The sequence below is a fragment of the Barbus barbus genome, assembly GCF_936440315.1.
Source record: "Barbus barbus genome assembly, chromosome: 34".
Lineage (NCBI taxonomy): Eukaryota > Metazoa > Chordata > Actinopteri > Cypriniformes > Cyprinidae > Barbus > Barbus barbus.
The window spans coordinates 2,732,971-2,759,116 of NC_136762.1; the positions used below are offsets into that span (position 1 = coordinate 2,732,971).

Here is a 26,146-nt window from a genome sequence, read left to right on the forward strand (position 1 = left end):
GTGTTCTATATAATTGCACTGTCCTTGGAGCGGACCTGACCTACCTTTCACTGCTGGTTATACTCTGTATAATTGTGTATGTGACGAATAAAAAAAATCTTGAATCTTGACGTAACTGAGACATCGGCCCTAAAAGGGTCTATAACCATGTATTTTTGCTCCTTGCATACGGTAACAAATTCTTTACATTTTAGCAGTTTTCAGAACAGTGCTATTATTATAAACTAAAAAAAAAAAAAAAATTGCTACTTGAAATAAAATAAAATTAACTGAAATAAAATAGACAACATTTCTCAGTTCCGTTTCATTAAGTATAAGTAAAATAACTAAAATGTATTAAACTATAGCTAATAAATAATATTAATAAATATATTGACAATAAAAAACTATTAAAATTGACAAAGACACAGAATTACTAAAACTTTAACTAAAATTAAAGTGAAAACTATTTATATATATATATATAAAAAAAATCTAATTCAAATTGTTAACAAAAACTATCATATATCAGTGAAAGTAAAATATCATTAATTCAGAACAAAACAGGAATGAAAAAAACTAAAACATTAAGCATAAAACAAACAAATTATTTGAACATTCATTATAAACACTCCAAGACTAAACTAATACAAATGTGTATTTTGCATGCTTGATGTTAACTGCATTATAAGTCACTTTGGAATATAAATTACAGCACATTTCAGATGATATAAAATGTGACTTGTGTGCTGGAAAATATGGCACATCTCCTAAAAACTTTCATAATAAGTAAGGTGAAAAGCATGTCTGTTATTTTTTTTTACTAAGCGTTTGTTTACTGTGATATGTTGGTCAAAGTTTCTTTATTAAGGTCTATTGACACGTGAGCATCACCACAGATCTGTCCCGTACGTGTGTAGTTTGCAGGCCAGCAATCGCGTCATGGAGTTGGATCACATGGATGGTAAGCTGAAGATCCAGTACTCAGACCGGCTAGTGAGTTTACTCCGAGAAGTGCGGCAGCTCTCCGCTCTGGGCTTCACCATCCCTGCCAAGATCCAGCAGGCCACAAACACCGCCGACAAGTTCTACAGACAGGCCATCATCCTCAAACAGGTGTGTGAACATACTGAGAGCAACTACCTAAAAGTAGCAGCATGACTACTAACTGAACTACATTTTTAAGTATAGTGACATTTCTAAACAATATTCTATTCTAGAGTGTTCTCTTTTTCAGGTAGCATTATCATTTTTGTGAATCAGTTTTGTTCAGATCAATAAAATGAATCACTGATTCAACAATCAATGTAATTCACCAAAAATACTGATCTGATTTTTTCTAAGTCAGTTATACAATCTGATAAAGTTAAAGTAAATAACTAATTGTAGCTAGTTACCTTTTTGTTAAAACTTGACTCTAGTTTAAAACTTTTCATTTTTATTAGCCTGTAGTTTAGCAAACTAAAGTAGTTTCCGTCATACTGTATTTTTAAACCAAATCAAAGAAATATTGTATGTAGACATGTGTTGCGTGTGTGTTTAACAGGTGGCTCATTTCTACAACACCATCGATCAGCAGATGATCCTTTCTCAGCGACCCATGATGCTCGGCTGTGCTCTGGCCTTTGAACAGGTCATCAAGGTAACTCTTCTGTCCTACTGCTGTAAAACTGTATTTTACACAGATACACTATCATTCAAAATTTTTGGGGTAGATAAGGTTTTGTTTTTGAAAAAGCCTCTTCTGCTCACTATGACATTTATTTGATCAAAAATACAGTAAAATCAGTAACATTGTGAAAAATATTTACAATTCAAAATAACTTTTCTATTTGAAAATAATGTATGCAAAAATGTAATTGATTTCTGTGATGCGCAGCTGTATTTTCAGCATCATTACTCCAGTCTTCAGTGTCACATGATCTTTCAGAAATCATTCTAATATACTGATTTGCTGCTCAATAAACATTTCTGATTATTATCAATGTTGAAAACAATGCTTCATATTTTTGTGACAATTGTGATGCTTTTTATTTTTCAGAACTCTTTGATAAATAGAAATTTCAAAAGAACAGCATTTATTTTAAAGAGAAATCTTTCATAACATTATAAGTGTCTTTGCTGTCACTTTTGATCAATTTAATGTGTCCTTACTGAATAAAAGTAATACTAATTTCTTTCAAATCAAAACAATTCACTCTCGCAGTGTTTTGAATGTAATAGTATAATAAATTGGTCACTTGGTCACATAATGACTTTGCATCATCTGTTTGTTGTATGATATTTGTTTTGCAGCAGAATCCACGGTCTCAATCTCACGATGAAAGCGGAAAACTCCAGATCACGTGGGAGAATCCTAAAGAGCTGGAGCAGTACATCAGTAAACTGCAGAGCGCTGCAGAGAGACTCTCCACAGAGAACCGCAAACTCAGGAAGTGGCACTCCGACTTCACTGACAAGGTGATCTTCCTCTCTCCTCTTCCTCAGACCTTCAACCTGACACCATGTTCTGACTTGACCGTTTGGAGGGTGAAGACACCAATTAACATGGAAAAGCCAATGTGTGTGTGTTTTATAGGTGGTGGGTCTAATGGGAGTGGATCTCCTGCGTCAGCAGCAGAGATGGAAAGATGGTCTTCAGGATCTCAGGACTGGATTTGCCACACTAGAATCTCAGGTGATCATGATTCTTCGTATCTGCACAAATACTGTCTGCACAGCGGCTCGGTTTACAGTAAATGCTCCTCCACACAAACTCATGTCTGCATCTGCTCTGAGTTTGGGTCACTTGTAATATGTATTTGGGAACATGACTTGCATCACTTGATGTTTGATAATGAAGAAATTAAGACAACAGAAATATTGTAATTTTACAGTTGTACTGTAAAATGAAAAAAAGGTGAATTTATTTAATATTTTATTTATCAACAACAACAGTAATAATAATAATTATTACTTCTAAATAAAAAATAAATAAATAAATAACAATAAAAAATTATGTATGCTTGATTTGGCCAAATATGTTGTCATATTATATCAGTGTTACTATATAAAATATTAATAATAATAATAATATTACTACTACTACTACTAGTACTAGTAGTAGTAGTAGTAGTAGTGAATAAAATAACAAACCAAATCACTGTATAAAAAAAAATCAAACATGGACAGTTTGGCCAAATATGTTGTGGTGCTATATCTGTATTACTATATAAAATATGAATATTAGTAATAATAATTAATATTATTTTATAGTAAAATAAATATATAAAATAATAGTTTTCATTTAATTTTATTAGAAAAATCACAACATTCTTACTACAATGGAACCTCATGTGTCTTCTTAGATGGCACAGTTTTGTCCCAGGGTGCTTAAAAATGCTGTCTTGTAGGCAGTTCACCGGCTTTGACACAGTCAGTGTTTCTATCAGCATCCTTAAACATGTCTGTGTGTGTTTGTTTGTGTTTGTGTGTGTGTTCAGGGGTTTCGTGCAGGAGACATGAGGGCCTGGCGTCAGCACTGGAACCATCAACTGTATAAAGCTTTGGAGCATCAGTATCAGGTGGGACTGGAAGCCCTCAACAAGAACCTGCCGGAGATTAACATCGACATCATCTTCAAGTAAGAGCCCCACTCCTCTTGGTGTGTTTTAAAGGAACAGTTGACTCAAAAACCCATACAAACATTTACTCATGTTCATGTATTGCTTAAAATCTTGTGTTTCTCCAGGCAGGGGCGGCTGCAGTTCCGTCCTGCGTTTGAGGAGGTCAGAGCAAAGTACTACCGTGAGATGAAAAGGTTCATCTGCATCCCGAACCAGTTTAAGGGTGTGAGCGAGACGGGAGAGGAGCCCATATTCACCTGTATGATCGAACGCAACGCCAGCGGCTTCCTGACCCTCTTCAGCAAAGCCGAGCAGCTCTTCAGTCGACTCACACACGTGCTGGACAAGTTTAAGGTACCGCAGGCTGCGTTCAAAACCCTAGTGAGCTGCCTAAGTAGGTAACGTCACAGATGCACCAATAATAATCTATCTATCTATCTATCTATCTATCTATCTATCTATCTATCTATCTATCTATCTATCTATCTATCTATCTATCTATCTATCTATCTATCTATCTATCTATCTATCTATCTATCTATCTATCTATCTTCACAGTGAATTCCAGTTATATTAGAATATTAGAACACAAAGGGAATTTCAGCACTTAAAGGCCATGAACTGAGGTCATTGATGCTCTAGAAAACACCGTAAACACCCACCCACACACGTCTACATTACATTACAGACATTAACTGTGGCATAAAACTGAGCCAAATGCTTACTTAGATGTGTTGAACGCACCAATGATGCGCAAAAATGCTGTCTAGATATGCAGTTCACTAGTTTTTTTTTTTTAAAGATGAATCCAGTGTAGGCCTCTATTTATTACTAATGCATTTTCATCTTTAAATGCTGTCCACTTTCAGTTGTGGTTTAGAAAACACTTGTCAAAATTTGTTCTTGTGCCGCTTTGATACGATGACGGGGAATCCCGGCCCACTCGCACACAAACTCACTTCTGATTTCTGCTGCCCACACAGAGGGGAAACGAGCTAAACGCTTCCTCTTTAGCAGCAAGACTGGGAAACCTCATACAAGCCATTCTGTCTCAGATCTGCGTATCTGTTCGCAGCAGATGTTCGATCATTGGGCAGGTGCTGCTTTAATTAGCCGTGTAAAACTCTCTGTACTCTGATGATTATCCGTCATCATACTTTCATTACCTCTCACGCTCTACAAGTCAGAAAAGTTGCCTACACTATGCAAATACACCCTAGAGTTTCTAATGAGTGTGCTCTTTCCAAATCTGAAAGGACAGCTCAGCGTTTTGCTCATTTCATCACTTCATGAGAAAGAGACCTAATAAAAGCTTTTGTAGAAACGTCAAAGTGGTTTATTTCAGTTTTGCTGGATTGGAGTTTTTTAATGGGGCTAATAACAGAAGCAACCTAAATTTTTAAGATTTCCAGCATGTGCCAAAATAACACATAATCAGCACATAATCTATTCATATGAGCTTAGCATCTGTATGAATGGGTTTCTTCAACCTTTAGAACATAAACTCCTGGTTTTGCTTCACTACCAAAGTGATTTATTGCACTAAAGTATGACCTTGAAATCAATCTTTGAAATGTTTGCGTGTCAGCAGGATTTATGAAATGTGCTGGTCAAACAATATGCAAAAATGACATCAGCTGAATAGGAAAATATAAGTTTTTAAATGTGTTGGTTTTATGGTTTTGGAGCAGTGTTATTGTTTAGTATTGGGACTAAAACTACTAAACAGTTGTTTTCATTAATTGAAACTTTGTTTGTTTGAGTTTGTTTTCAAAGCATGTCCTTTGACATTAAGAACAAAAGATATGGGAAGCATTTTCTGTTTATTTAGCTGAATGATTATATGGTTATTCACGTTACTATTAAGCATTTCTCTGACATATTTTTCCTTGACGTCCACAACAAACCTGTTAAGACCTATGGTTAATGGATTTCTTTTTTAATGTACCACATAAGAAAATCCATGATGAATTTATTCATGTGAACTATAACATCAAGTTTCCTGAGATGTTTGCATGCTTGATTATTTGATGTCCTTCATAAATCTCCATCCCTGTGTGTCTGTGTTCAGGACTGGGTGGTTCTGGGGCAGGTGGATGTGGATGTTCTGGTGGAGAAACATCTGCACAGTGTACTGGACTGGGAGAGGAACTTCAAAGCTCTCAAAGCCAAAGGAAAAGAGGCAGAGCGGCTGCCCAGGTATCTGTGTGATCATATTTACTGTGTGTTTGAGAACTTGTGCTGTATTTAACGGTGTGTGTGTGTGTGTGTGCGTGCGCAGCACAGAGAAGGTCGACTGCATCATGGTGAACTGTGAACCCGTCAGAGTGGCCGTGGACGATCTCATCCAGAGGCTGTTTGACGCTCTGCTGACGTCTCTCAGGAGATCCATCCAGGGTGAGATCAGATGTTCAACACACACTGTACAGCGTACAACATGCACATCCAAGTTAGTGTTGTTACTGTTAACTAAAACTACAGCTTTTTTGATAATAGAAGTGAAGGGGAAGTCGTGGCCTAATGGTTAGAGAGTGAGACTCGTAATCCAAAGGTTGTGGGTTCGAGTCTCGGGCCGGCAGGGATTGTAGGTGGGGGGAGTGAATTCCAGCGCTCTCTCCACCCTCAATACCACGACTGAGGTGCCCTTGAGCAAGGCACCGAACCCCCAACTGTTCCCCGGGCCCCGCAGCATAAATGGCTGCCCACTGCTCCGGGTGTGTGTTCACGGTGTGTGTGTGTTCACTGCTGTGTGTGTGCACGTTGGATGGGTTAAATGCAGAGCACGAATTCCGAGTATGGGTCACCATACTTGGCTGAATGTCACTTCACACTTCACTGAAGCTGAAATGGTGTAAGATTCAACCAACTGAAATAAAATGGACCCTTTTCACAGACTGTGATGACACATTTTCACAGTAATGTAATTTTAGCAAAGTTTTATATATATATATATATATATATATATATATATATATATATATATATATATATATATATATGGTTTTTTTTTTTTAAATGTACATTTATAAGACTATACGTTATTTTTTTTACATTTTATTACTTTTTATAACCTTGTGATTAAATTACAGGAAAATGTGGAAAGGGTTTATAAGTTTACATTGAAGTACTAAAATTAAAATTAAAACAAAAATAAAGCTAAATATATTTAATTACTAAAATTATTAAGTTTTAATAATTTTTTATTTTTTAAATATTAAACAAACCCAAAAACTAATACAAAAGACAAAACCACAGAACATAATAACAAAAACTAAAACAAATAAAAATAAAGCGAAATAGAACTATTAAAAAAATAAAAAATGACAAAAGCACATAAGAAAACTATCAAAAACTAAAAAAAAAAAATGCTACAAATAAATACAATGTTAAAAAGAATTAGTTTAAAAATAGCAAAGGCACATAACAAAATTACTAAAATAAAACAAATAAAATAAAGCTAAATAGAAATAATTAAAAAGAACTAAAAAATGGAAAGCATGACAAAATTACAAAAACTAAAAAAAGAAATGAAATAGAAAAATAAGTAAAACTAATAAAAATGACAAAGGCACATAACAAAATTACTAAAACTAAAACAAATAAAAATAAAGTTAAATATAAAAAATGCTAAAAGCACATAAAAATAGCTTTATATTGCTTTAAAAATATTACAAAATATAAAAACTCTTTAATTTTAAAATAAAAACAAAGTATAAAAAGAAAAGCTAATTCAAAATATTAATAAATACTATAATAGTCTGTGAATAATACTAAAATAACACTGATCCCAACAGATCTTTCCAGTGGTGTTCAGGAGATCAGATGGTGTAACACTGACCTCTGCTGGTCGTGTTTACCTATTTAATACTGCTGTCCTGTGTCTGTGTGCAGGTCACATTCAGGTGATAGACTCTTTCGTGAGCGGTGCGATGGAGACGTTGTCCTTGCGTCCTGAGAGCATTGATGAGATCGGAGAGGCCAATGCCAAACACAGCCAATTACAGACCCAGAAACCCGAGGTACATCACCATCAACACCCTCATTCAGTTCACTGTCGAATGGGAAATGTTCTCCTTCATGTAAACATGTAGCCAGACTTCATTCTAGTCAAGAATCGACCACTTACATCATCTGACTGATAAGTTAAACGGCCAACCAGAGTTAGCAGTCTGTGTGAATTTTATGGGTGGGTAAATTTAGTTTGCTGTTAAGTGTCTCAATCAAAACTTTTGGTGTATGTAAATGTGGCACGGCAGCACGTAAAGAGAATTTGATTCTGCTAAGTGTGGTGTAAATGCTTTGTGACGTCGTGTGCAGATCCTGCCTCAGTTCCAGCAGGCGGAGGAGAAGAACAGGCTGTTGCGCTCTGTGGCGGGTGGAGGAGTGGACACCATCAGCTCCCTGAGAGCCAAATGGGACAAATTTGAGCTTGTGATGGAGAGTCATCAGCTCATGATTAAAGAGCAGGTACAAACACACACCACACATACACACACACACACACTAATGCATACACGCAACTGTTTCGTACATTATTCTGATTTTCTACAATAACCAGAGGAATTTTGCATTTAATAATAATTTTACATTTAATAATAATTCATGTGTGCATGTTTACCTACAATATGTCATAAACTTATTTTAATTTCACATTTTCATTTAGCCAAACTACTTATATCACTAAAACGGAAATGAAAATTAATAAAAGTTAAAAAGACATTTTTTAAAAAGAACAAAACAGAATTACTAAAACCTTAAAATTCAAATGAAAATGGAAAATATAAAAATTAATTTTCCACAATAACCAGTAGAAATTTGCAAATATATTTGTATTTTTTTTTATTTTATACAACACTATTTCAAGTGTCTTTACAGAATGTCATGAACCAGTGTTATCATTAACTAAAACTAATTTTGTTTTAATAATGATATTAAAGTAAAATGAACATTAACAGTAATCAAATATTATTTATTTTTATTTCAGTTATTCGTTTCAAGGCAAAATGTGAATTTCAAATGTTTTATGTAGTTGAATTACTTAAATTACAAAAAATGAAAAATGAATAAAAAAACAGCACAACAAAATGACTAAAACTTTAAAATGAAAATGGGAAAAAACCTAATTTGAAATATTTATAATTAGTTTGTAAATCTAAATATAATATTTAATAGTTGAATTTGTTATAATATTTAATAGTTGTATGTAAATTACTAAAACTGAAACGGAAATAAAAATTAATACAACTAAAAAAACATTAAAAAACTAAAATTACAACAAAACTATTAAAACTACTTTAAATTAAAAACTACTTTAAATTAAAATGTAAAATATGAAGAAAAAAACATTCAAAATATAAAAAAAATACTATGATAGGATTTGAGCGATACTAAAAAAAACAGTCATTAACAAGTAGTCAGTAATTAGACTACACCTATGCATTTCAGTAAGTCAGTTAACTAAATATAGCAGATTCAGTCATCAGTTGAGGCATCGTGAGTTGAGCGACATGTTTGTGAAACACACACACACACACACACACACACACACACACACACACACACAATCTCCTCTGTGTCTCTCAGGTGGAGGTGATGAAGGGGAACGTGGAGTCTCAGGTGCAGGTTTACCTGCAGGACCTGCAGAAGTTCAGAGCTCGCTGGGACCAGCTCAAACCCGGGCATGACATCATCGAGTCAGGTGACCACGAGACTCTGCAGCGCTGCGTTCAGAACATCCGCGACAGACGAGCCGAGTTCGACGAGCTGGAGATCACACGCAAAAAACTCATGTTCGTGACTTGACTCCTGTACTCTCATGCAGAGAAACGCCTGTGAGATTACCACAGTAATCATGTGTGTTTTGTGTGTCGCAGGGAGGACTGCGAACACTTTAACCTGAGCCCTCCTGACGTGTCTCTGGCGACCGACACGCTGCGAGATCTGCAGGAGAGTTCAGAGATGTGGGAGCTTTACGAGGAGTTCCAGCAGGGACTGGATGAAAACGCAGAGCAGGACTGGATTTCCTTCAGGTCACACTGAGAACATTTCATTTGATAAACTCTTATAAGATACACAGAAACCCAAAGGTCTTCACTATGACCTGTCAAAATCATTTTAACATGAAGAAATTGTGACAGAAATACAGTTACTTATATTACTGTTGTACAGTAAAATTCTTCTCAATGTAATTATAATAACAATAATAATTGTAATAACGAAAGTGTTATTAAATTAATTATGAAATAATGATTAAAATAAAATAATAATACAAATATATTTAATAATAAAAATTAAATTTAATAGTAAATCTGTAATATGCAGCATTTAGTTTGCCAAAAAAAAAATTGTTACATTTGATTACATTTGTAAAGGATTAATAAAAAAAGATTTTTTTGTTTTTATTTGCTACTTGTGATAATACATTTGTATTAAATCATAAATCCAGAAAAATTTAAACGGAAAACACAGAATTTCTGGAAAACAAAATAGGGTCCTAGTATTATTATTAAAATGGCAATAAATTATTAAATTGTTAAAGTTGTATGAATTCAATTGATTAGACCTGCTTTGATGATTAAAATCTAAAGCGAAAAATTTGAATGGATAAGAGAATTTTGGAAAAATAAAACAGAATTTTGAAAAAATGTAAGACTCTAAATGTCATTTTTAAAATCTTTAATAAATAGTTATTAAATATTGTATGAGATTCATGATTTCAATTAATTAAACAGGCTTGATTACTAAAATGTAATTAAACTGTTTGTAAACAGAACCCAGAAAACAAAAATGAACTGAATCCAGACAAATAAAAGCGAAAGACGAGATTTGGGAACATCAGACACATCAGGAGGAATTTTTACAAACGTTTATGGACATTCAGAGTCTTTGTGTCTGAAACACATTCAGCATTCATCCAGGACTGAGACACACACTGTGTGTTTTCCCTGCAGGAGTAAGACTCACATGTTCGAGGAGTTTCTGTTCGTGTGGCACGACCGTCTGAGGAAGCTGGAGGAACACAGCAGCATGTCTGTCAAACTGCAGAAGGAAGTGGACAGATTCAAGGTCTGACGGCTGGATTATTCCAGTTATTCACTAGTATTCTGTGGAAATTCTTTTGAATGTGTGGATGGGTCATGTTCAGGTCATTTGGAGTGTTTGTTATAGTTGAAATCAGTGCTGCTACTAACTTAACTAGGCTTGCATTTTTCAGTATTGTGACAGAAGATTACATTTAACGCCAATCAATAGCTATTTTTTTTTTAAATTTCCCTCTCAAGTAATCTGAATCAGTATAGTGAATTCATTTGGATGGTTCATTTCAATTAATATCAATAAGTATATAAAAAAAATAAAGTAATATTAAATAAATTGACTTGTTTAGTACATGTTCTGCTGTGTATTTTCATTCAAATCTGTTTTTGAGTTTTTTTTGCTTTAAAATATATAATTTTATATATAAAATGTAAAAAATATAGATGATTTTATTTACATAATTTATATTTTTAGAACGAATTTTAATAACATGAATTATACAAACGAATTAAAAAATAAAAATAAAAGAAAGCCTCTACCTGCTGACATATTTGTCATAACACAAACATGAATAAAGCAACATAAAACCCAAAAATAAGCCACTATATTTGAATATTCATGCTATGTATATGTGTATATATATATATATATATATAGTATATATTCATTCAACATGCATTATTCGGTGTAAAAGTATTTAATTTAATTAATAATTTTTAGAAACATTTTTAATTATAAAAATGAATTAAAATATATAAATAAAAATAGCTTATTAATAGCTAACTAGTTTTTCAAAAGTGTAAATTTGTATTTAACTACTTAAAATGATTTGACTTATGATTATTGTTCAATTATTGCTACTTTATTAGTTGTATGTACTTGTGGCTGGGCGTAAGACAGGTGTGTTAAGGATGAAGCTGTGTGTTTTAGGCCGTGGTTCCAGTGCTGAAGTACGTGCGAGGTGAGCACCTCTCTCAGGAACACTGGCTGGATCTGTTCCGGCTCGTCTCTCTGCCCAGAGGAACCACGCTAGAGAGACTGCAGTTCAGAGACCTGCTGCGAGTGGCCGACAACATCATCGACAAAGCCCTGGAGCTCAAGGTACAAACACACACACACTTACACACACCTCAGGTGTTATTTAGTATTTTGTGTAGTTTTGTATTGTGTTATTCAGTTCAGTTGATTCTTTACCGTGTCAAGTTTTTGTTCTTAACAGACATGACCACACTGCAAAAAATGATTTGAATTAGTATTTTTGTCTTGTTTTTCAGTGCAAATATCTAAACATCCTTAAGTCAAGATACAAGCAAAATTACTAATACTATTAATAATATACTAAAAATACTAATAAGATATTTAATATTGTTTTCTGAAGAAGTGAGTTTAAGCTTAAAACAAGAAAAAAATATCTGCCAAAGGGAAAACAAGTTTATATTTTCTTATCCCATTGGCAGATATTTGCTCGTTTTATGCATTAACGCACTTAATTTAGATTTTTTTTCTTTATTTATTATTTATTTATACATTAGTAGTTTAAATAATTAATACAAAATAACATTTTATGTTTCTGTTATTTTTTTTGTTTATTTTAAATTTTACTATAAATATGTGAGTAGGTAGAGATATTTTAATAATATTACTAATAATAGTATAATATATAGTTTTAGTTATATTAAATGTATATTATATGAAATGAAATATATGTTTATCTCTAAGAATTCATTGAGCGATTTCTGCAAGTGCTTAGAAAATAATTTCTAAGTAAGAACATTTTTGCAGTGTGGTAATAATCAGGGTATCTTCCGTTCATTCGATTTTAAATTGAATATTAAAAACAGAAAAATAAGAAAACGGTTCTTTTTTCGTTTTTCAATAAAAAAAAAAAACAACAACAGAAAAACAAGAATTATGCTTGATTTTACGTTTTACGTTCAGTGCTAGAAAATGAAAAAATAACTTGAATTTTCAATCTCTTCGTGTGGGCGGGAATAAAACGCCGCTTTCCGCTGATTGGTCAACCAAACATTAAACCATGCCATTATTAACTCTACTAGCATTTTTCTGCAGTTTGTCCCCTTAAACATGATCTAGGTCATAAACACTCACATTAATGGTTTCAGGATCTGAACAGTCGCGCTCAGGCTGAGGTCACCATCCGAGAGGCTCTTCGGGAGCTGGAGCTGTGGGGCGCCGGTGCGTGTTTCACCCTGACCGACTACACGGACAGTCAGGGCGGCTCTCTGCGCGTCATCAAGGACTGGAGGGACATGGTCAACCAGGTGGGCGACAACCGCTGCCTGCTGCAGTCGCTCAAAGACTCGCCCTATTACCTTCGCTTCCAGGACAAAGTGTCGCTGTGGGAAACTCGGCTGGCCGACCTCGACGAGTACCTCCAGAACCTCAACACCATCCAGAGGAAGTGGGTCTACCTCGAGCCCATATTTGGGCGTGGGGCATTGCCGCGGGAACAGGCCCGCTTTCAGAGGGTGGACCAGGATTTCAGGTGAGCGGGGAGGGAGAGGATGCTGGGACAGAAGTGAGAGATGACTTTAGAATCACTCACCCGTGTCTGTGTGTGTAGGGCCATCATGTCAGACGTTCAGAGGGACTGCAGGGTCACGTCTCTCACCACTCGAGCTGGAATCAGAAACTCCCTCGTCACCATCCTGGACCAGTTACAGCGCTGCCAGAAATCCCTCAATGAATTCCTGGAGGTGAAGCTTATATTTAAATATATAATATGTGACCCTGGACCACAAAACCAGTCTTAAGTGTAAATTTTTCAAAATGAATAAATAATCTTATCATTGATGTATGGTTTGTTAGAATAGAACAATATTTGGCCGACATACATTTATTTGAAAATCTGGAATCTGAGGGTGCAAAAAAATTGAGAAAATCACCTTTAAAGTTGTTCAAATGAAGTCCTTAGCAATGCAAATTACTAATCAAAAATTAAGTTTGGATATATTTAAGGTAAGAAATTTACAAAATATCTTCATGGAACATGATCTTTACTTAATATCCTAATGATTTTTAGCATAAAAGAAAAATCGATAATTTTTTGGGCTATTGCTACAAATACATCGACTTAAGACTGGTTTTGTGCTCCAGGGTCACATATGACTATTTATGTAATAAAGAATTCTAAATAAATATAATCAATATAATAAAAACATTGATTTATAATATAAAATGTATTTTATGTTTTGAATTCTATTTGTCCTTTACTAACAACCACTCTTCCTTGGTTTGATATCAAAATGCATGAAAATAGATGGGTTTCTTTCTCTCGTGTAAATAACGTAAAGCAATGTTGTCTACTGATAGGGACACAAATGTATCTATTATTAATATTAAAAGATCTCAAATTCCTCCTGACATATCTCTGGAGTGAAAGTAGTCTTGCGTAGCCAGACCTTCAGACTGACGGCTGAAGGTCTGGGAACTTTGATCCTGATAAGCGTTTGTCTTAAAGGTGCAGTAGGAGATCTCGGAAAATGCTAACTTTAGCCTGATAGCACTGAAAGCGAACGTCCCACCCTCCCTGCAATCGTCTTCCAAAGCCACGCCCCCTGAACGCACATACGCTCAAAGAGCAGACTACCAGAGACAATATTAAATTACTATAATAGCCCTCCCCGCTCTGCACATTTCATATGTATATCTTATCACGTTCGACGGTTGTTCTGTAAGTCATAAGTGCCCTGCGAAGTGGACATCACCAGATATTCCACCATGATTCCAGTTCAAAGCGAGTGTATATGTTCCATTCAAAGGGCATTAAAGTGTGCGAGACGTGAATTTTAATTGTATTTATCTATAGAGGTATATTATGTCACACTTCACATTTCTCTAGTAAGTTTCATCTGTGTGAAGACGCTGCGCAGCGTAAATCCATGAATGAATGAATGAATGTTCCGAAGTGGAATAAACTTCAACGGATTTCCCCTGCTCAGGGAGTAGGGAGCAGTGAACACTATGTAGGCGGCATGTCAATCGGGACAGTTCATGAACGTAGCTCTCTTCCAACGAGCTGGTTATCTGAATCAGGTCTGTTAACTAAGCGAAACATGCAAAATATACACGAGCAGGGGGTGCAAGGACTGCAATTGGGAACCGCTGGGCTACATCATGTGTCATTCAACAGTGAGAAAACTTTATAGTACAGTTAGTAAAAGTACTATAATACCAGGAAGGAAGATTGGGTTGTTAATGTTTGCCTGCCATTCTTGCTCTGTCTGCACAGTGTGCGTGAACGCGCTGATGACGTGTCGTGTCTGTGCGAACTGGGTGCGCAGAGGTATGCAAATACATACATTGACAGGCAGGTAGGAAAGCCAATTAAAATGCTCGGACCGAATGTTTTGATTGGACAAACATTTCTTGGCCCTACACCTTCCACAGAATATATAAATACAGATAAATACGTTTAGACCACTTAACTTAATGATTGCTATCAGGATGTGAAGAGACTTTCAACCAGAATAACGAAAAATGTTTCTGAAGACAATCACCTATTGCACCTTTAACAGTTGTAAACACAATGGCTTTCTTCTTTCGTGAGGGGGTTTGGCGTCAAGGCATCTTTGTTTCCAGGCGGAACGTTAAAGAACGCGACACACGCGTCTCCCGGAAATCCTTTATAATTCTACAACGACGACTTCGAAACTATAAAGTTATATATATATATAATATGTTGTTTATTATATAATTTATATTTATTTAATTAATATTTAAAAAAATTTAATGAGATTTTCATGAAAATTTTAACTCCTGCAGGAGAAGCGTTCTGCGTTTCCTCGGTTTTACTTCATTGGAGACGACGATCTACTGGAGATTCTCGGACAGGCCACAAGCCCTACTGTCATACACACACACCTGAAGAAACTCTTTGCAGGTAACACACACACACACACACACACCTGTTCTCAGTTATCACACAAGCAGATGCATATAGACGTGGGATGATTGTGTGTTGAAGGCATCAGCAGTGTGGAGTTTGATCAGAGTTTTCAGAGTATCACAGCCATGAAATCACTGGAGGGCGAGACGGTGCCGCTCCAGAACACCATCAGCATCTCCAACGACGTGGAGGTCAGATCTCTGACATGCAGTCTCAGTGTACATCGACGTAGTTCATTAGTCTGTATTTTTAATTTGTCTCATGATTAGGGCTTATGGTGTGACATGCTGTTTTAACATTCCTTAAATTTTTTGGGTTGGTATCAGGTTTGAGATATATTTATATATTTTATATATAAAACATATATATTTTATATTTAAAACATTTAATTTATAAATGTTTTATATTTAATTCTTTAATATTTAAATAATTATTTTAAAATAAATATAATTAACTATACTGTATGTAAAACCTGATACCAACCCACAAAATTAAAATAATATTAAATATGAAAGAATAACATATCTAATATCTATAAATGGTAATTATTTTAATAAAAAATATACTGTATATAAATATATTTAATATTCCTTTAAATTTGTTGGTTTGTCAGGTTTGGCTGAGCGCTCTCTCCACGGAGATGCAAAACACTCTGAAACATCATCTGTGTGAGTGTGTGAATGCTGGAAAGAAAGGAAACGTGGATCCAACGCGCTTCCCTTCTCAGGTAACACACACACACACACGTGCACGTCTCTTCAGAAACACCCATGGGTCTCTGCGGTTCATCTGAAGTGACTGTGGAGTGACTCTGTTTCCAGATTCTGTGCCTGGCAGAGCAGATCCAGTTCACAGCGGATGTGGAGAACGCCATCCGACAGCAGAACCTCCATCAGCTGGAGCTGGAGCTCACCGCCAAACTGGAGAGCTACACCAGCGTAGACACCAGCATGGACGACACTGCAGGTACACCAACACCTGACTGTGTGTGTGACTTTAAATTGTATCATAGTAATATTTATAACACCTTTAATATTTGCTGTTACTTGTGTGTTTTTTAATTATCGTTTGAGGAGAGGATAAATTAAATATAATTTGAATATTTAATTAATTTGAATTATAATACACACACTAGGGCTGTCAAATAAAAATATTCAAAACGTTGCATTTGAATTTTAGGTGTGCGTTAAGGCAGCCCATAGACTGTAAGGCAGCCTTATCAGTGGCGCACGAGAGCGCATTGTTGCATTGTTCATTAAAAATATTGCGGAAAAAGAGACCATCAATGTGGAGAAGATCTTGTTTACATCAAAACTGAAACCAAGCCGCATATTTCGTGCATTTTCTACAGGGATATCTATCAACGTTGCACTCGTGTCTCGCATAAAAATTTTATGCAAGTTCAACTTTGAAAAAACATATCTCAAGACTTTGTGGCACATTTTTTCCCCCATCACACTGCAGCTCATGTTTTTAAATGAAAGAAGTACTCTGTGTGATTGGTTTTCAGCCCTTTGTTTGCACTATATGATGCGGTTTTGTTTATAGTTATAGTTATAAATCTGAGCATATCACACCAGTCCTCAGGTCCTTACACTGGCTTCCAGTTACATTTAGGATTGATTTTAAAGTTCTTTTACTCGTTTATAAATCACTCAATGGCCTAGGACCTAAATATATTGCAGATATGCTCACTGAATATAAACCTAACAGACCACTCAGATCATTAGGATCGAGTCAGTTAAAAATACCAAGGGTTCACACAAAACAAGGGGAGTCTGCTTTTAGCTATTATGCGGCCCGCAGCTGGAACCAGCTTCCAGAAGAGATCAGATGTGCTAAAACATTAGCCACATTTAAATCAAGACTCAAAACTCATCTGTTTAGCTGTGCATTTGTTGAATGAGCACTGTGCTATATGTCCGAACTGACTGCACTGAATTTTATGTGTAATCATTTTCTATCCTTAACTGTTTTAAATGAATTTTAAATCAATTTTTATATCATTTTAAAAGTTTAAACAGAAGGTTAAAGTAAGTACTGTGAAGGTAAAGAGAATGTGGGCGAAGAAAGGCAAGTTTATTGGTTAATCAGTTGAAAGTAGGACTGAGTTCTATTTGTCTGGTTTATGATGGTCAAAGTAAGTAGGGGCTGAAGTAGTGGAATAGTTAGGTGCTTTAGAAGGAGTTTTCACTTAGTGCGGAAGAGTTTTAATGTTTGTTTTAAATTGTTGTGATTATTATTATTTTTAATTCCTTGTTTTTATTGCTGTGATGATTATTTTAATGACTATTTCACTTCCTTTTATGTAAAGCACTTTGAATTACCACTGTGTATGAAATGTGCTATATAAATAAACTTGCCTTGCCTTGCCTTATAGTTGTTTAAGCAACTTAATTAGTTTATAAACATTATTTTAAACATTATGCACTTTTTTCACAGTCATGTTATTGTATTGCTTTGAATGATGCACCCTCTTGTGGCCTCGGGAGAAAAGCCATTTTTTATTTGGTGTAACAGAATATGTTGGCATGCTTTAATGTTCAAAAAACTTTTTCAAATACTGTATATTATTGTTGGTCCTCTATGCCCCGCCTCTCTCTCACTGTGTTTGTCCTTCCGACAAGCACAGTCTGCTCTGATTGGCCAACTGACCCAGTGCATTGTGATTGGCCGAACACCACAAGCACGCGTCGGAAATGTAACGCCACTTTCCATAATCACGAGCTTCAGCTTTCAAAATAAATGTAAAGACAGTTAATAGTGTCCTTAGTTTTACCATCAGTTCAAGCCTGAAAGGGGAACAGAGTCACGTGACCGACACAGTGATGATGCTTGTATGTATTTGCACACAAGCCGCGGTTGTGTGACCGTGTCTCCTTTTCACACGCACACACGACGTGCAAAACTCCGCATTTGAACAGTCAATAGCAAATACTTCAACTAATACCAAAACATAGCCTACTTACAGTCGCTGATTCAGAAGCGTCAGATTGTCAGAGCAAAGTCAGAATTACCTCCTCTCCTAGGTTCACGAAACAGTCGTCCATAAAATGCATTGCTGTTCTGTTGTAAGTAATTTAATGATTACCAATTGCATCTACTTTCGGCCAAATAAAGTGCTTTTGCTTTCGCACAGAAACACACAGCATCTCCCTGACACCGCTCCATCAACACTACTGCGGTTACTGAAAACACACCTTCTCTCTTTGCGTGAACATTTGGCAGATATTTCCACATCGTGACGTAGAGATGTGGGGGCGTGTTTGAATGAGCCGTTTTAGGGGGCGTAGCAGAGTCTTAACTTTGATAAAGAATATCTCTTTGGTTTTGAGACTTTAGTCTTTGCAACTTCAGGGATCTTATCTATGCACAAACAGCTTGTAACACTCCAAAGAGAAAGGAAAACTTGAAATCACATCACATGATCCCTTTTTTCACCCTATCTGAAATTATGCATTTTAAATGTGAATATAATTCAAATATTGATAATATTTAAGTACAAAATTCATATTTAGTTTTTCAGCCATTTTGACAGTCCTAACACGCACTCACTCACACAAATGATGAATTCTTATATTATGTTATTAATAAATGATTAATTATTATATTGTATAAATGAATTATATGAATAAATAATTATTATACACAATTTCCTGACAAAGGTCCCCAGCAGTGAGGTAAATTTGACAAAAAATTCCTTTAAGGATGTCCTCAAAAAGAATAAATAATTACTATCATTGGTATTCATTATAATTATAATAAATGCTCTGTCCTCGTTTTGAACTGGTAAATGTGTATGTGTGTTTCAATGACACTGCTTTGTGTTTTTAATTTCTTTAATGTGAATTTCAGTGTTTTTTCAGACTGCAGGCGATTCAGAATGAAGCCTTTCATTTCTGGCTGCATATTTACAGCGTTCGCTAATTGTCAGGTTAATCAAATGAATGCAGCGACGTGAATATCCATAAAGCTCTTTACTCCATTTATGAGCTCAGGGGTTTATTCACTGCGATTTACCATAAATTCAAGTAAATGGAGCTTCTGATGAGTCTCACTGTTAACAGTGATTATGGCTAATTCTCCTTATATTCATCACCCTGGAGAAACTGCTGCTGCAGGGTGGAAATTGTCCATTACAAACACTTCCAGCCTGTTCTTTATACGCCTCTGTTTGATAAAAACACATTATGTGCTCTCCACCCCTGCTCCCAGTCTAATCTGTACTTCAAGTGTGTGTGTGTGTGCGTTTTTGAGGATTTATTCATTATTAGTACTGCTTGCTTTGAACAAACCCTAACACTATCAAACTTCAGCGTTCAGCTTCAGCTTTTATTAGCCGTTAATGTGGGTCTGATGGTTTTGTCTTGTAGAATCAAGAGTTCTGCAGTTGAAACTGAAGGCTCTGATTCTGGACGTGATCCACAACATCTCAGTGGTTCAGAGACTGAGAGATGCTCAGATTCACAGCACCGACGACTGGATCTGGAAGAAACAGCTGCGATTCTACCTGAACACAGACCAGCGCTGCTCCATACAGATGGTGGACGCGGAGTTCAGCTACACTTATGAGTATCAGGTGATCAGCTCAGTAGTGTACAATCAGACAGTGCCTTAAATTCACAAAACTGGTTCATGAATATTAATGATATAATGTGACTGGATGCTCAAACAGTGGAAAGTAAAGAAGTAGCATGATTTTATTTATTTTCTTTTTTTTTTTGCACTGTTGACGTTGGTGCACCAAAAGTTTGGGTTGGATTTGTTTATTGATTTGTTTAATGTTTTTCTGCTCTTCTGCTCACCAAGACTGCATTTATTTGATTAAAACAAAGTCCTGTTAAAACAGTAATATTGTAAAATATCATTACAATTCAAAATAGCTGTTTTCTGTGTGAATATATAACGTAATTTGTTCCTCTGATCAAAGCTGTATTTTCAGCATCATTACTCCAGTCTTCAGTGTCACATGATCCTTCAGAAATCATGCTAATATACTGATTTTACTGCTCAAGAAGCATTTCTGATTATTATCAATGTTGAAGACAGTTGTGCTGAATATTTTTGTGGAAACTGTGATATATTTTATTTTTCAGGATTCACCGATGAATAGAAAGTTCAAAAGAACAGCATTTATTTCAAATGTTTGTAACATTATAAATGTCGTTACTGTCACTTTTGACCAATTGAATGCATCCTTGCTGAATAAAAGTCAGTTTTCTTGAAAAACATTTTTTTTTACCAACCCCAAACATTTGAACTGTAATGTACATGCTGATTTTGTTGCATGCCTGTAGACTTACACTGGACACATTACTGTTGTGTATTTACCGCTTGGGGACCACAAAGGATGCTGTTCAGTCTCATATGATAGAAACGGATCCTCGGCTGCTGTACAGAGACTGACTCTCTCTCTCTCTCTCTCTCTCTCTCTCTCTTTCTCTCAGGGTAATGCTCCTAAATTGGTTCACACACCCCTGACAGATAAGTGCTATCTGACACTGACACAGGCCATGAAAATGGGTTTGGGCGGGAATCCCTATGGCCCCGCAGGAACCGGTAAGACCGAGTCTGTCAAAGCCCTGGGAGGACTGTTCGGAAGGCAGGTGCTGGTCTTCAACTGTGATGAGGTACACACACATAATAAATAAAAAACACTCCACCTTCAGTCCCTGTGGGTCTCAATGGAAATCAATATACCAGATCTTTTATGGTCTGTTGGTACACAAATGTTTGGAATGTGTAAGATTTAGTGCTGTTAAAATTAGCGTGTTAACGCAGGCAATAAATTTTTTAACAATTTAATAATTTAACGCCGTTAACGCAGGGGCGGGGCCTAGGGTTGGCCACCCCACTCATAACTGCTAATTCTGTCTCTTTTTTCTTGACAAGAAGTGCATTTATTCAGTCGCAGAACGTCTTTATGATTACATCAAACAGGAGATGTTTCAGACGCACGCTTCAACTTCACTTCAGCGTCAGGCGCGAGTCAAACGAGCATGGAAATTGTACTTTGCTCGCAGCACGTGCTCTTTAATACACGCACAAAGGTGCCGGTGCGCGCATAGCCTGTATCATTTCATATTAAATCGTGACAGAAACTACGAGCATGCAATGTCGTGATCAGTTCAGTCATGAAATTACCAAAAAGCTGCCATAAAACTGCATGCATGTAATATGTTATATAGCCTATGAGTTACATTAAGAACATGTCTCTGAAATGGTTTTCAAAACAGTCCTGGAGCATCCTAGCACTGTCTCCCCCATCTAACATACTCAAGTCAACTCATCAGCTCGTTAGAAGAGACTGAAGTGGGTCAGAAAAGGTAGAGTTGAGAGAAAATACGATGCGTGTCAGATCCGCGTCATGTTCAGTAGCGGCAGCTCTTAAAGAAATAGAAGCCAAAAACAACCTACTAACCAGCTGCTGTGATGTCTGTTCATCAAGAACAAAAGAAAAAAGAGGAAATCAATAACTTTTATAGTTTTAAGGATTCATCTGTATTTAGTTTAGAATTTAGTGTTTGATAACTCAATTTCTGTATATTTCTGCTGAGGGGCACAGGTACCCAACATTTATTAAAATGGGTTTATGTAAAGATTATTTAAGTTCACTTAAATTAGAAGTTATTTTTAAAGTCTAATAAATATTAAAATTGATAGCTCTTAATTATAATGTAAAGTTGAATGGCTATAGTCAATGGTTAAATATTAGGGGGAAACATTTTTATAGGGAAAATTCTATTAATTGTTATCAGTGATACTGGCCGTCAGTCATAAAAATAAAGATGCCATTAAACAAATATTAAAAATATACTGTCTTTATGTTGTTTGTACATTAATTTGAAGATTGAATGTGAAATTATTGCAATATAAAAGTATATTTAAAAACTTTAATGTTAGGTTGGATTAATCGCGATTAATTTCAGAAAAATGTGTGATTAATTTGTAAAAAAAATTTAATCGATTGACAGCACTAGTAAGATTATTAATGTTTTCGAACGTAGTCTCTTCTGCCCACCAAGGCTGCATTTCTTTTTTAAAAACAGTGAAATATTATTGCTGTTTAAAATAAATGTTTTCTATTGTAATATATTTTAAAATGTAATTTATTTCTGTGATCAAAGCTGAATTTTCAGCATCATTACTCCAGTCTTCAGTGTCACATGATCTTCAGAAATCATTCTAATATACTGATTTACTGCTCAAGACACATTTTGAAAACAGTTGTGTTGCCCAATATTTTTGTGGAAACAGAGATACTTTTTATTTGTCAGGATTCATAGATGAATTGAAAGTTTGAAAGAATAGAATATATTTGAAATAGAAATATTTTGTAACATTATACTTGTTTTTACTGTCATTTTAATCATTTAAATGCGTCCTTGTTGATTTTTTTTTTTTTTTTTTTTTTCTGACCTCAGACTTTTTCGCAATAAGCCTTTTATTTATAGGTCGTGTGTTCACAGGATCCGTTGACAAAATGCATGTAAATCAGATTGATTATGTATGTTAAAAAATGAAAAGTATTCTTTATTATCTTCATGCAAAAAAAATATCTTTAGCAAAAATGCATTAAGCTCCATGTTACTGTGTGTAACAGATATGGTACCAGATGTGGTACCAATACTGTCAGATAATTTTTACAGCAGTTAAAGAGGTTTCATGTGTGAAAGTGTCTGATATCTCTGTGTTTTAGGGTATAGATGTGAAGTCCATGGGCCGGATCTTTGTGGGGCTGGTGAAGTGTGGAGCGTGGGGTTGTTTTGATGAGTTCAATCGTCTGGAAGAGGCCGTGCTCTCTGCCGTCTCCATGCAGATACAAGCCATCCAGAACTCACTGAAGAACCACCGGACCACCTGCCAGCTGCTCAACAAAGAGGTGAAACGCTTCAGCTCTGTGCAAAAACCTAGCAAGCTGCCAACTAGGCGTAAAAACACCCACCAAAACAAAAGAGTTTATTAGATTTGAATGTTATGGTGCAGAGGGAAGACTCTGTGTTGTGTGTGTTTTCAGGTGGAGTTGGACCCAAATTCAGGCGTCTTTATTACTCTGAACCCAGCGGGTAAAGGGTACGGAGGACGGCAGAAACTGCCGGATAATCTGAAGCAGCTCTTCCGACCGGTTGCTATGACGAGTCCCGATAACGAGCTCATCGCTGAGGTCATCCTGTACTCAGAGGGCTTTAAAGAAGGAAACACACTCGGACGAAAATTGGTCGCTATATTCAATCTGGCCAGGTAGTGACTAGAGACTGTGTGTAAGGCCTGACCAACTTTTTTATTTATACAGTACTGTTCAAAAGAATGGGGTTAAAGAAATTAATATTTTTAATTAGCATGGCTATATTAAGCTGACAGTAAAGACATCTTTAATGCTACAAAAGATTTCCAGTAAATGCTGTTCTTTTGAACTTTCTCTTCATCTGTGAATCCTGAAAAATAAAAATCTATCAGTTTCCACAAAAATATTCAGCAGCACAACTGTTTTCAACATTGATAATAATCATAAATGTTTCTTGAGCAGCAAATCAGAATAATAGAATGATTTCTGAAGGATCATGTGACACTGAAGACTGGAGAAATGATGCTGAAAATTCAGCTTTGATCACAGAAATAAATTATATTTTACAATATATTAATTTCACATAGAAAACAGTTATTTGAAATTATTATAATATTTATTATAATATTTTTGGTCAAATAGATGCAGCCATGGTAAGCGCAACTTTTTTATAAAAAAAGACAAAAATATTTACCAACCCCAAACTTTTGAACAGCTGTGCTTATATAATTTTATATATACATTGTAATTTAAATTTTACACTATTTTATTTATAAATCTATTTTTCTTGGTCTATCCCCAAATATCCACTGACCCTAGGACTGTTCCTGTGTGTCTGTGCTCATCTTTCATGTGAATAAGTGTGTGTTTGTGTGCAGGGAGCTGTTGACGCCGCAGCAGCACTATGATTGGGGTTTACGTGCTCTAAAGACGGTACTGAGAGGCTGTGGGAGTTTACTGCAGTTACAGAGACAAAGCAACAACCCCTGTAACACAATCTCATTGGAATCAATATCACTTGAACTTGATCAATCAACTGTCTGGAATCAATTCACCTCCGTATTCTGTCTGTCTGTCTGTCTGTAGTGAAGGAGAGCGGGTTAGTGGTTCAGGCCTTGAGGTTAAACACCATGTCCAAGCTGACGTTTGCCGACAGCTCAAGGTTTGACGCCCTGGTCAGAGACGTGTTTCCTGCAGTCGACTTTAAGGACGTGGAGTACGAGGCGCTCAAATCCGCTCTGCTGGCTGTTTATGAGGAGGCACGGCTGGAGATCATACCCAGTCAGGTACCTGCCTATCAGTGCTATTTTAACAACATAATCTATGTTTATATGTGCGCCAATAATGTGATTATTTCCAATAAGCAGTGTAAGGACAGTAAATGTTTACATTACACAAGCAAACCTCTTCACTCTCATTTACATGCAGTTTTCATTATTTTGATTATTCGCTAAAAAGTCTGGTGATTTTTTAGCAATTCGGAGTGAAGGGAAAACTTTAGATTAAAGTCACAGAATTCATTCGTGAAGTTGTGTGAACAACACACAGCATCCATTTACGTCCAAGCACTTGTGATTAAGTTGTTTACATGACTTTATTGTGATTATTTACTATGATTATGAGCTTAATCACATTAGTTTGATCAAAGCATTGTATTTAGGTAAACTTTATTTGCAATGTTGCCAAAATCCCATTATAATAGCATTATGAGGGTGTATGTTAGTGTAGTTATTGAGATACTGTTATAGGTTTTTTATATATATACTTTAAATAAGGATATTTTTGTCATTTTTTTGTAATTTAAGTTAAACGTCTAAAAATGTTATTGTAAGCTTGTCATTTTTAAAAAAAAATTTATTTATGAACATATCTATATAGTTTTATTAATTATTTATGTATTTTTAATACAGGTTTTAATTAATTTAATAAATAAGTTCAGATTTATTTAATTTATTTTATTAATTGTATTTCAGTTTTAGATTGTTATTTTAGTTCAAACAGTTAAACTAAATGAAAACGCAAAATGCTGCATTGGCAATTTGCTGAAATAATAGAAATATTGCATCACATTTTATTTCAGTTAACATCTATTTTATTTAAAGCTGCAGTCTGTAAGTTTTGCCTCTTTGTCGCCATCTCTGTTTGTGTAGATTTCGATTTCTGTACAGTCTAATCTCTAATTGTCATACCATTCAAGATTCAAGATTTATTTGTCACATACACAATTATACAGAGTATAAGCAGCAGTGAAATGTAGGTACGGCCTGAACAGTGTCCGAACACAGCGGCGCCATTTTGATTGAGAAAATTAGAATTTCATATTAACAAATTCTTTTAACCCAAAAAGCAAATTATTCTTCCTTCGAACTGGTTCTCTTTAAAATACAAATCCGGTGTAATCCCAGGCTATCTGTAATCTGGAATAATTTAATTTCAGTCACATGTGTTTCATAAACACATTCATAAACTTTCTGAATTACAATCCGCCATCAAAATGATAAATGTAATTATTCCAGCTGCTGTGAGAAAAGGCTATAAACAATCCGCCACCTG

General features: G+C 35.4%; 1 protein-coding gene across 1 annotated transcript in view; it reads left to right on the top strand.

Moving 5' to 3' along the window:
• The window catches only part of dync2h1 (dynein cytoplasmic 2 heavy chain 1), a gene marked incomplete at its 5' end in the record, with an annotated part of 100,916 nt that overhangs the window by 11,948 nt on the left and 62,822 nt on the right, over positions 1-26,146 (top strand). The window contains 26 exons of the mRNA XM_079392548.1: positions 900-1,095; positions 1,526-1,621; positions 2,275-2,439; positions 2,558-2,656; positions 3,462-3,601; positions 3,710-3,938; positions 5,656-5,783; positions 5,866-5,981; positions 7,476-7,603; positions 7,902-8,051; positions 9,168-9,373; positions 9,458-9,613; positions 10,535-10,649; positions 11,550-11,720; positions 12,743-13,125; positions 13,204-13,336; positions 15,405-15,522; positions 15,607-15,719; positions 16,142-16,255; positions 16,350-16,494; positions 19,902-20,107; positions 20,976-21,158; positions 23,228-23,410; positions 23,546-23,769; positions 24,472-24,581; positions 24,680-24,879. Of these exons, the coding sequence (XP_079248674.1) occupies positions 900-1,095; positions 1,526-1,621; positions 2,275-2,439; positions 2,558-2,656; positions 3,462-3,601; positions 3,710-3,938; positions 5,656-5,783; positions 5,866-5,981; positions 7,476-7,603; positions 7,902-8,051; positions 9,168-9,373; positions 9,458-9,613; positions 10,535-10,649; positions 11,550-11,720; positions 12,743-13,125; positions 13,204-13,336; positions 15,405-15,522; positions 15,607-15,719; positions 16,142-16,255; positions 16,350-16,494; positions 19,902-20,107; positions 20,976-21,158; positions 23,228-23,410; positions 23,546-23,769; positions 24,472-24,581; positions 24,680-24,879 (4,207 nt within the window). The remainder of the gene's footprint in view (positions 1-899; positions 1,096-1,525; positions 1,622-2,274; positions 2,440-2,557; positions 2,657-3,461; positions 3,602-3,709; positions 3,939-5,655; positions 5,784-5,865; positions 5,982-7,475; positions 7,604-7,901; positions 8,052-9,167; positions 9,374-9,457; positions 9,614-10,534; positions 10,650-11,549; positions 11,721-12,742; positions 13,126-13,203; positions 13,337-15,404; positions 15,523-15,606; positions 15,720-16,141; positions 16,256-16,349; positions 16,495-19,901; positions 20,108-20,975; positions 21,159-23,227; positions 23,411-23,545; positions 23,770-24,471; positions 24,582-24,679; positions 24,880-26,146) is intronic.